The sequence below is a fragment of the Fukomys damarensis genome, unplaced genomic scaffold, assembly GCF_012274545.1.
Source record: "Fukomys damarensis isolate Sample0158 unplaced genomic scaffold, DMR_v1.0_HiC HiC_scaffold_19, whole genome shotgun sequence".
NCBI classification, from domain to species: domain Eukaryota; kingdom Metazoa; phylum Chordata; class Mammalia; order Rodentia; family Bathyergidae; genus Fukomys; species Fukomys damarensis.
In genome coordinates, this window is record NW_022900931.1 from 18,126,305 (window position 1) to 18,137,665 (window position 11,361).

General features: G+C 41.3%; 1 protein-coding gene and 1 non-coding gene across 2 annotated transcripts in view; one reads left to right on the forward strand and one right to left on the reverse strand.

Annotated features, from left to right (window-relative positions):
- LOC104856242 (sulfotransferase 6B1) overlaps positions 1-11,361 on the reverse strand; it is a 19,359-nt gene that overhangs the window by 4,253 nt on the left and 3,745 nt on the right. The window contains exons 3-5 of the mRNA XM_010615559.2: positions 8,900-9,026; positions 1,756-1,850; positions 1,407-1,593 (exon numbers count right to left, since the gene is read on the reverse strand). Of these exons, the coding sequence (XP_010613861.1) occupies positions 1,407-1,593; positions 1,756-1,850; positions 8,900-9,026 (409 nt within the window). The remainder of the gene's footprint in view (positions 1-1,406; positions 1,594-1,755; positions 1,851-8,899; positions 9,027-11,361) is intronic.
- Positions 2,577-2,683, forward strand: LOC117287020. Its single transcript, XR_004518200.1, has one exon. It is a non-coding gene; the product is annotated as a U6 spliceosomal RNA (small nuclear RNA).

The window sequence follows — 11,361 nt, forward strand, 5'->3', positions numbered from 1 at the left end:
TCCTTCCCCACCTCCTCCTCTTCTTCTTGGGATCAAACTCCAGACCTTGTGCTTGTGAGGCAGGTGATGGAACCACTGAGCTAAATCCCCAGCCCCACCAGCACCACTATTTATCTCTCTTGCTTTGCTTCATGTGTATCCTACTCTTCCCATGAGACCACCTGCTCCTTGTAGAAAATACTACCCAATTCCACGGTGGTCAGAGTTTTTCCTCTTGGTGCTTACTCTTGCTGGAAGCCATTGTTTTCTCATTGTTGTCATGGCAATACATTTCTCATGCTTTTGGCCCCAGACCCAATGTATTTCATCACCCTGATTTGCTAAGGGAAAGTCATTCCCTTACCTATGTTCCTAGTTATACTTACTCCTGCTATGAGCATAGCTGTTAGTTCCTCTGTAACTCCAGATTACGATCTTCTGAAGGAAAAGCTGTGTTTCCTTCAACGTTTGAGTATAAGTTCTTAGAAATAAGGGCTTACTAATCGATATCTACTGAACTGAATTCTCACCTCTTTCCTGGGCACTGGTTTTACAAGCAGAAGGAAATAGAAAATGAACCAGCAAAATGGGAAATCATTTGCAACATGAAGACAGTATCTGTTTCACATGAATTGGGAAATATCTGCTTTACGGGGAATTACATTCAGGTGGGCCACAGGAGGGACCTACCGTAAATGTCTTCTGGTGAAAAATCTGAGAACATACATGCAGAATATTTTGCCTCATAAATTATATCATGGCCTCTTTCTACATCTGGATAAATGTTTTCACAGACTTCAGAACAATTCCATAACGAGATGCACCTCACTGAAGAATTAGTGCAAAAGATTTATTTCCTTCTCTTTGTGTTTCCTTGCTAAGAACATCCCTAAGCAACAGTCCCAGCTTTCCTCCCCACTCCTCCTCTGGAGGGGAGGTGGTTGAGTGAGTTGGGGAATAGAGCGCCCATGCGCATCAGCTCCTTCCCATCTCCTGAGAAGAACAGTTGTGCGTCCAGCTCTGTTCCAAGCTCTTGCTGACTCCCCACGGGGCGGAGAGACAACTCTTGATTGGCTGTGACTAAGCGGGAGTGTTTGTATGATTCAGCGTAAAATGAAAGCAAATGCACAGGCACTTTCATCAAATAGTAGTTTGACTCTTAGGCGAGCCTCTCGATTGGCTCTCTAAGGCATGCAAATCTCAATTCTGGAAAGAATCCAGCCAAGATTTCTTTTACTACACATCCACTAAGGGGTGGAAATGTGCAGTTGCTGTGCAAGATTAGGGGGCTGCGAAGGTAAAAGAAGAGATAAAAAATGGAACTGCAGTCACGCCTGTGCCTCCGTGGGAGACCTGTTACAGGATGCCCCCCCAACACACCCCAAAGTCCCCAGATGCTCAAGTCGCTTATATAAATCCCTGCTTACCTTTCCTAAACACCAGGTTCCTGTCAGATGTGAGGGCACAGACGGTACGATTGGGATCGAAGTTTTCTTTAACCGAATTATTTTTCATTTCACTGAATGATGTTTTCCAAGCAATCTTATTAATTTCACTGTCATTCACATTTATTTCAAGGAAAGTAGTTATTTTCTTTAAGCTCTTAGAAAAATCCTGAGCAAAAAGCAAAGTGTTTTTTTTAAAAAAATTGAGTATAATTCTTATCAAACCACCACGTTTGCTCCCTGAAACCTGAAAGCAGAATTCATTGATTATTTCCAGTTTTAACTTAATTTGATTTAAATTTTGATGGCTGAAACATTAAGGACGACTTACTTTCTTCATTTCTTCGTAGAATATAATTAGAATATTTTTATCATTTCTGTGCTCTTCCCAGCTTAAAACGTGATCGAACCAGGATCCGTACACAACTAGAAGAAAAGTGAATTGTGTTGTGGTTAAAGATGAAGGCGGGGCTCTTCCCACTTCAGCGAAGTAGCCGAAGTTAGGCATCTTTTTAATAGACTCGGGAGTGGGAATTTCTTTGAAGAGTTCAATTTCACTACTTTTTCAACTAAATGCAATGATGTGATATTAAACTGGCTTGCCGTATTTTTAACAAGCCTGTTGGTGTTTTTTTTTTTTCTTTCTTTCTTATGTCTACACTCTTTTACCATCAGGAAAAATGACAGCAGAAAAATGACACAAGGGGTGATCAAAGAGTACTGTGGATATTCAAAATTTAAAAATGCATTACAGGCAGGACTTGGGGGTGCACAACTATAATCCCAGCACTTGGGAGGCTGAGGTGGAGGATCCCTGTGAGTTCAAGGCCAGCTTGGGCTACATAGTGAGTTCAAGGTCAGCCTGAGATCCTAATAAGACCCTGTCTCAAAAAAACAAATACTACAACTACTACTACTACTACTACTACTAAATGTATTACAGTAAAAGAAATACTACCATTGATCTCTTCAAAACACTCCCCCTCGCTCTGAACATACCTATTCCACCAGTCTTACCACTTTCGGGAAGTTCTCTTTCATGAGTGTCTGCGGAGCACGATCAAAAATATGGTGTATGATTAAAAACACAGTGAGTGCTGCTGCTGAGTACCACTCAACAGAAAGACAGGCCAGTGAAAATATTACAGTGTGGTGCTCGCTCCGGCAGCACATATACTAGGATCGGAACAACACAGAGAAGATGAGCACAGCCCCTGAGCAGGGATGACACGCAAATTGGTGAAGCGTTCCATAGTAAAAAGAAATTACAGTGTGTCTTCATCCACCTTATTCTCCAGCTCTGTCACCCAGCAATTTCTGGCTCTTTGCAAAATGACTATGAAAGGTACACATTTTGAATCAATTCAGATTTTAAAGGCGATGAATAGCAATGTGTCTTTCACTGTAATAAATTTTTAAAAATGTAAACACACAACCATATTTTTCTGTCATACCTCAGACATTTTCTCGATAATTGTGTTCTAATGATTGCACCGGCTCTTGAGAGAAACACAGACACACTGAGGATTTATTTTCTTTTTGTCAGATTACATGTTTTCCTATAATCATAGCTTAGCATGAAAGTTCATAAACTTCAAGAAAGATTCCTGAAGTTGTTATTTCTTGACAGTGGCTTTTGTATTGTTAAATACATTCCACTTAAAAGGAAAATTAAATTTAAAATTTTATTAACTTAGGCAGTTCAAAACTGAAAACCACAGCCTTAAAGATTTGTCTGGAGTTGATATGGTCTCTTTATTGTTGCTATTCAATGACAGTCTTTAAAAAACTTCTAGAGTTTAAAAGTAATGCACAAAAGTGCAAAATAACCTCTCTGGCAATAACAATTAAATATATTTTGGCATCTCATAAAGTTACTCGCTTAAAGTGTAATGCACAAAACATAGCAATTTAAAGAGAAAAATAAAAAGTAGACAATAGGAAATAACAAGATAGATCTTTTGCAAATGGGAAGAGGACCCAGAGCTGGAAGGAAGAGAGGGGAGAGGGAAGTGTAAAGAATTAAGATATGTCACATTCATGTAGCAATTCTCCACAACGAATGACGTCACTGTGTACCACAAACACGCAGTAATAAAAATTGTAAAATAAATTTGAAAAAATACTCCACATACATCATTCCACTGCATCCTTGTTACCCAAAATTCAAGTTCTAATTTGCACCCTCAGTATAAAAGGCCTGCTCTACTGGTGATTTCCTGTAGATCTGCCAACTTTTGACAAATTGATCTAACATTTATTAAGCCATTCTTGCCTGCCAGACATTGTGCTAGACACTTTTAAACACTAAAGCTTGGAACTTTTGAAGTATCATTAACTCCAAACCAACTGCAAGTCTTCAGAGCTTTAGTTTTTGAGGAAACAAAGGGCCAGAAATAACTATGTGTGTTTAAGTCAAGAATTTCCGAGACGACTGTGACAGCATTACAGAATCAGCCTGCCACCCCGTGGACCCGTGGGTGACAGAGTGAGCTCCTGGAAGAGATGCCCGGACATGGCCCTCGACCGTCAGCAATCTCAGGTGATTTCAGAGACTTACACAATACCTGCCCTCAAAGTATTCAGATTACCGTATCAATGATAAGAGATGGATTCTAAGAAGGGCCAGCGTTTCCCCCCCCACACACACTGTTGTGAGGAGGAAGGTGGATTTTTTTCTCTCACACGAATTTAGGAAGTGAACTGCTATAGTCTCTACTGCCTCAGACTCACAAGCACACCCCGCCCGCCATCTTGCCCCAGCAGCCGCGGCCGGGTCCTCCTGGGTGATATCATTGCCTACAGTTGCTGAGGCTGTGGAGCCCTGGAGACCTTGAGAGAAGTCACTGCTCCCATGTCTAGGCGGCTGAGCAGAAACAGAGACCCAGAATTATATTACATGATAGGGGTAACTGACTTGCCCACTATGGTTTTTCAGTGGGAATATATTGCAACATCCTCCAAAATACACGTAAGCACTGTGCACAGCTACTTGGGAGTCTGAGGCAGGATGGCCATAGGTCAAAGCCAGCCTTGGCATCTCAGTGAGGCCCGGTCTCAAAAAGAAATGAGCAGGAACAGTGAGTGGTACATGTCTACAATCTCAGAACTCTGGGACACTGAGGTAGAATGATTCATGGAAGCCAACTTGGGCAATTTAACAAGGCCTTGTAAGAAAGTGAAATAATGAAATGGGCTGGAGAAGTAGTGAAGATAAACACTTGCCTAGCATGTGAGAGACCCTGGGTTCAATCCTCAGCACTGTTAAAAAATATTAAGAACGAGTTTTGGAGTTTAGACTGATCATAACTTGAAAGCCAGCTTTTCTATTATTTGTAAATTTATTCACTGAAGGGACTTACAGCAGCTGAAGACAGTGGTTGCTTGTGACTTCCTCATACTACAGGAAAATGTATCAGTGTTATATTTGAAATGTGATTTTTACTAAAGGATTGGAATTCCCAAGTGACAGTTGTGTAATTTTTTATAAAGAATATTAATATCCCAGTTATTTGTAGACCTTAGCTATTAGGAAAATGTAGCTTTCAAAATAGTTTTGAAAGCTTCCTTTTATGGCAAATACGGTTCTCCACATCCTTCAGGAATTAATCCTAATTCTTACAGAATTATCCCACCATGTCTTGGCTTTACCCTTTTCCCGGCTTGTCTTACCTCTGCTACCCTAAATCACTCCTTTCCCTGAACACGCCTGAGTAGAGATGGCTCAGTTTCACCAACCATGTGTCCTGGATCTAGGGAGTGAGTCAGATTTCTGGCTTCTCGAAACTTCTAGAATCTCTCTCCCTACCCCACCGCCACCACCAAGGGATCGCTCCCCGTAGAATTCACACTTCTTTAAGACTCTTGAGATGCTTTTTAACTCATCACTCTTTCCCTCCCACCTCAGTCATAAATCAACTTATCATCTCCTCTACTGTCACCGAAGGCAGAGGGTTGGTCACCACCTGTGTCATCTCAGGTCTCGCCATGCACTGTAGTGATTTCACTGGACAGCTCTCTCAACACCTTACTCTGAACATTTCTGTCCCGCTCTGTCTTCACTCTCTTCCCCTCATTATTTCTTTTAACCTTGCCAATACCTTCAACATCCTTGCCACCTAGATGCCAAAAAAAAAAAAAAAATCCAGTATTGAATCAAAACATTTTCTTTTCTTCCATTGCTGCTGAGTGCTGCTCCCTATTTATACACCACTGCGAGTCCATTTTTCCAACCTTAGGGCTCCAAGGACCCCGAACCGCCTACTTGTCCCACAGGACCATTCCACCTCTTCACAGCAGGTATTTCACACGTACTGTACTTTCTGCCAACCTTCGGCCCTGTTCCAATCATAACTAGTGCTTTAGTTTCTAAGAGGTGCTCTGAAGATACAATAGTTGTGTGGAGGAGCAAAAATCTCCGGCAAGAACTGGCCTAGGACTTATAGAATGCTAACACAAAATAGAGAGTTACACAGAAGTAAAGAAGAGCTAATTTTCTAATAAGATAGTTTCATTGAAATATTACTCCAGTGTGCTATTACCAGCACACAATTTATAGTTATTGTTTAATTTGAAAAGATAAAGTATATTTATACACTACCTGAAACATAAATTAAATGATTAGATAAGTGTCTAGCTATGTACTCTTTATTGTCTCAACGCACAAATCAGTCTGTATCTGGATGTGGGTGCAAAGTATCTTAATGCCTCAGTTGTACAATAACCTCTTTAGATAAATACCGACCTGCAACAGCTCTGCTCGATATGAAACTATTCCAAAGTCTTCCGTGCCTACTAGATTTCTACAGCACCCTTCAGCCATTATTTAATTTGACCCTGTAACCCTACAAGGAAGATCATTCTATTGGCCTTAGTTTGTGCTACCAGTGTAGATCTTAGAATGGTTCTGCCAGCTGTCCAAAGTCACGTAGGGAATGCAGTCCAATCAGGACTTGATGCCAGGTCTTCTCTTCCTCTCTCCTGTTCTTTCTATTACACTGCACCCTCAACTGCAAGAGAAATAATCCTCCCTTCATAGAGTCATCGAAGAAAGAACCCTGAAAAACAGTCACAGACATGCAATACATATACATACACACACAAACACCCATATCTTATAAACAGTGAAAAAGTGAAGCTATTTTTCCATCGGAATAGATTTTTCAAAGAAGCTTTAGTGAATAAGTGATTACTCCTGGTGGTGACAGAGCTTGCCCAGTCTGGATCACCCAGAGGCAGAATATTTGTAGATAAGATCTCTTTGCACCTCAATATCTATTCATTCACTTAGGAAGGTGAAAGAGAACTATCTAGAATATTTTTTCTAACAACACTGTGCCCCTCCTAGATTTTCCTTTCTTTTCCTCCCTCTCTCCTTTCCTTTTTCCTTCTTCCTTGCCTCTTTCCTTCCTTCCCTCTTTCCGCTTTCCTCTTCTCTCTCCTCCTCCTCTCTCTCTCCCCCCTTCTCCATCAAATCCAGGATATTCTACTACTGAGCTCCACCCCCAGGCCTTTTTAAATTTTATTGCGAAGCAGGGTCTTACTGAATTACCCGGGCTGGCCTAAACTTGTGATCCTCCTGCCTCAGCTTGGGGTTATCTGTTACAAAATTTCACCTCACCCTTCCTAAACACAGGACTCTGTCGTGACTTCTCGCACTGTGGTGGTGACAAGGCAGATACTCCACCAAGGCCAGATAGCCTCACTTCATTCTGGCCTGGGCTGGCACTTCTGTGGCTGTGTTCACAGAAAAACAATCTGCCGAACAGAGATGATTCTCTTCTGTTCAGAGCACCTCTGGGTGCGCTTGCCTGTTGGCCGCGCACCATCGTAAAGATGTGGCCAAGTAACAGGAAGAGTGGACACCATGGTGTTAATAATGGCACGTATCAGTTGCATTTCTGGTCTTGAGCAAAAGCAGACTCAAGGTCTATTCTGAAAAAACTATGTATTTAAACTCTGCTTATTCCAAAAATGGAATTGAGGTGGAAGGAGGCATGCTAACTATTTTCAAATATTTAGAAGCTATCGTGTAGAAGAGGAATTAATGAGACCAGAGGGGTTTTTTTTTTTACCTGGACAAATTACGGCACAGTGGTAAGGATAAAGATTTTGAAGCTGACACCCAAATTTAAATCTTGACTCAGCTTCTTACTTGTTATGCATCTGTGGACAAGTTATTTGGCCTCCCAGTCTGCATTCTCTTCAGCTGTAAAATGAGGACAACATCTACCTCATGGTGTTCTGGTGAGGGAAAATGAGTTCCTGTTTGCATAGCACTTAGCTAAGTGTCCATCACATGTGAGCACATGGTAAATGGTAAGAATGAAAATGAAATCTTAGATGATGGAATGCATTGTGTAATGGGGTTGGTGACCCCATTGTCAGAATTAAGATGTTCAAGATCCAGGTATTTGGCTCTGTGGCACCGCACCTGCCTTGTAAGCACAAGGTCCTGAGTTTGATCCTCAGTACTGGAAAAACAAAGCAAAGATGTTCAAGCTCAGTCTCCACAGTTCATAGGGATGTAAGATGGGTGACCCAAATGTCAACTGGGTGTTTGGACCAGATAAACATTAAAGTACCTGTCATTCCTGTACATTTTGATTCTAGTGTACCATTAGTTAAGGAGGAATGTAGAGCAGGAACACACCTGTTCTGTCTGAATTTAACAAATCAAAGTTGAAAAACATGCAAGGAAAATAGAGAAATTATCTATTAGCCCAATGGTGTGGGGGGGTGGTCTCCGAGGACTCGGCATTTCTAACTCCTGTCTCTTTCAATTTCTGCCTGGTTTTGGTATATTACCTTTGTATAGTGTTTGTATGGAAGTTCAGAAGAGTTTGGTTTTGAAAAAAGCATTTCAGACACCAGTTAGTCAGGGGCAAGAAATTGAAAGGTTGTGTAGGATGATACAACCAAAGCGAGACACACAGTTTAATCAAACCACATTTCACTGTGGGGTTTTCAGCATAAATGACTTCCTGCTTGTTTTCATGAAGTCAGTGCTCTCACACTTTCTTTTGATTTCTTTGGGGAATTTGTGTGTGTGCATGTTTATATTCTTTGTTTACTTTTGTTTTTCTATTCTCCAGGTAGCTACATTGAAGGTATGTTTCCAACTACCTATCTGCATTCCAGTCACTGCATAATCATTTCACTGGAAAAACCAGTGGTTTATGGAAAAAAACAAAAAAACCACAGTACTTATACAAAATTAATCCTGCTTTGAAAACATTAAGAGAAGTGCAATAAAAAAACCACCAATAAGCTACCTCCCATAGGTCATTAGAGAGACTATGAAGGGGCAAAGTGAGAAAGAATTTGCTTAAAAGAAATTAAAATCAACTCTTTAGTGTATTTTTTTTTCAGGGAAAGGCAGTTATGATCCATGTAAACTTTTAGAAATGATTTTGTTTTGAGCAAGAAAGTTCGCGATATGTCATGAATTTTAAAAAACCATTTGCTATATTCACCTTCTCCTCTAAGGAATAGCTCGAGAAAAGCAGCCCATGTTTCGATGCAAGGAAGATTAGGATTATCTCTGTAGTAGTGGAATAGGGAAACAGCTGTGTCTTTAGGATTTCTAATGATGTAGATAATCTGTTTTAAAAAAAAAACACATCAATTAACATTAATAACTTCAACACAGGACATTTTCTAAAAGAAAGCACCAGCTACACTTACCTATGTAGATCGTGATTTGGCGGTCAGGTCTAGCTGATGATTAAAGGCAGTCTTAGTCTCTTAAAGCTTCCTGTGCTAATAACCATCAGGAATCTTATTCAGATACAGATTCTGATTCAGGGTGCTCAGGAGGAGGCCTGGTATCCTGCATTTTTCACAAAACTCTTGGGTGATGTTCCTGCTGCCAGGCCACCAACCACACATTCTAAATTTATGTGCTAAATTTGGTCCTCTGTTTTAGGGGCAGACGTGGGAAAAAAATTCTGTTCCTTTGTGGAACGCAAGTACCTTTCAGTTATGCACATATCACAAAGCATTTATATACAGTAGTTTCTTACAAGTTGCCTATGACCATTTACAGGAATAATAATGTTTTATAATTCCCATTTTCTATAGCTGAATCTTCCCAAGAGTACCGTGAGATACCCTCCCAATTTCATGGACACTGCAATGCCAACTGAACTTATTCGATGAATATTTATTTAGTACCCACTGAATACCAGGAAGTGAACAATGTTCCCGATCCAAAGACTATAATCATGATCACGACAGAAATGGTTAAGCCCTCTTGAAATTGACAGTCAGATAATTAAATGTGGTCTTGACAGTGCAGTGTCATAAGAGGCACAACAGGGGATGTATAGAGTGCACTAGGACCATCTAAGAAGCCCCCAGAAGCCAATGTGAGAAGCTGGATTGAGGAGTCATCTCCAATCCCATTCAACATCGAATGATGAACTGCTAAGTACAAGATGTTCTCTTTGCTTTTTAGTTGACAAAGTAGACACATTTCACTTAGCTAAAAACATATTTGCTGAGTCATTTTTAATACATGACTATCTTTCTAGACTGTGTTCATAGTCCAGGGATTATGTAGGCCCACAGGCACAGTGCTTGCTCTTTAACTGAGAGATGTGTAAAGGTCACTGAGCAGAGGAATGAAGAATGACCTTTACCCACCCACCCTGTATCCTCTGTGTATCCCAGGAGCCTTATGGAGTCACTCAGTCCTTTTTGTTGGTACCAGGTATCGAACTCAGGACCCTGCACTTTTGAGGCAGGTGGCAGAACCATTGAGCTGAATCCCTAGCCCTTCTTGAACTGTTATAGGCTTCCTAAGAAGGTTCACAGAAGCCCAGGGCTCAGAGAACAGTTAAACATCCACTGCCACAGAAGGGATACAGTACCAGAAATTTTAGCCCAGCCATCCAGTTGGATGTATTTGTTTTCACAAAGTTTTTGAGTTTTTATAGAATACCCGAAGTTTTTTGTCTACATTCTCTAGTGGGAAAGCATACATCCAACGTATTCATATTTTGCCAAAGAATGTAGTCTGAGAAATCGGAAGACTCAATGGAGGAGGTTAAGGGATACAAAGGGAAGGCAGAATCACAGTTGGGGGGAAAATCAAATACTAAAGAAAATATCATGAAAAGATCCAGAGAGCTTAAATGTTATGCCAGTGGGTTTTAAAACCTAAAAAAGAAGGAACATGGAGTAGGAAGAGAATTCGGAATGCCAGGAAAGGTTGAGCACTAGTAGGGAAAGCCTGAGGGAGGGACGGATGGTCCAAATCGCCCTCCTGGAAAGCTTGTCCAACTCTCAAGATCCCCAGCAGCAGCAGTGGGCAGGCCGTCCTCTCGGGAGGGCAGCCAGACACAGTTCCCACGGAGGGTCACCCTGAAAGGGCCGCATCTGAAGGCTGTAGCTTCAGTGATGTGGTTAGGAAGTACCCTCGGTGTCCTTCCACTGGCTTACAGCAGGCCAGTAGCAGCACCTCACTGCTGAGCGTGAGCTCTGCCATTTTGTCTGGCTCACAGACATTTGCTATTGGTGTCATTGTGTTACCCTGAGTCACAGCTACTGAGTTGACTCAAACTCCATTCCTTTTGTCAAGCCTCTCTCTCCCTCTCTATTCCTCTCTCTCTCCCCGCTTTTTCTCCCTCTCTCATCTCTTCCTGTGTATATTATATATGTGTATTTATAACATATACAGTGGACCCTTGACTTACAAACTCAATTGGTTGCCGAAGGCTGGTTATAACTAAGTCAACACAGCTGAGATGTGGATGTTTACCGGGGTACATGCTATAGATAACAAGAGGCAGATGAACCTTCCTTTAATTTAATTAACCCAAGTTGTTCGTATGCCAGGCCAGTTGTAATGTAAGGGTTCACTGTATTTCTCTTTCTCCCTCTCTCTCCCTCCCTCTTGGTCTTGGTTCTGCTTTCATCAGAAAGAAGGAGAAGA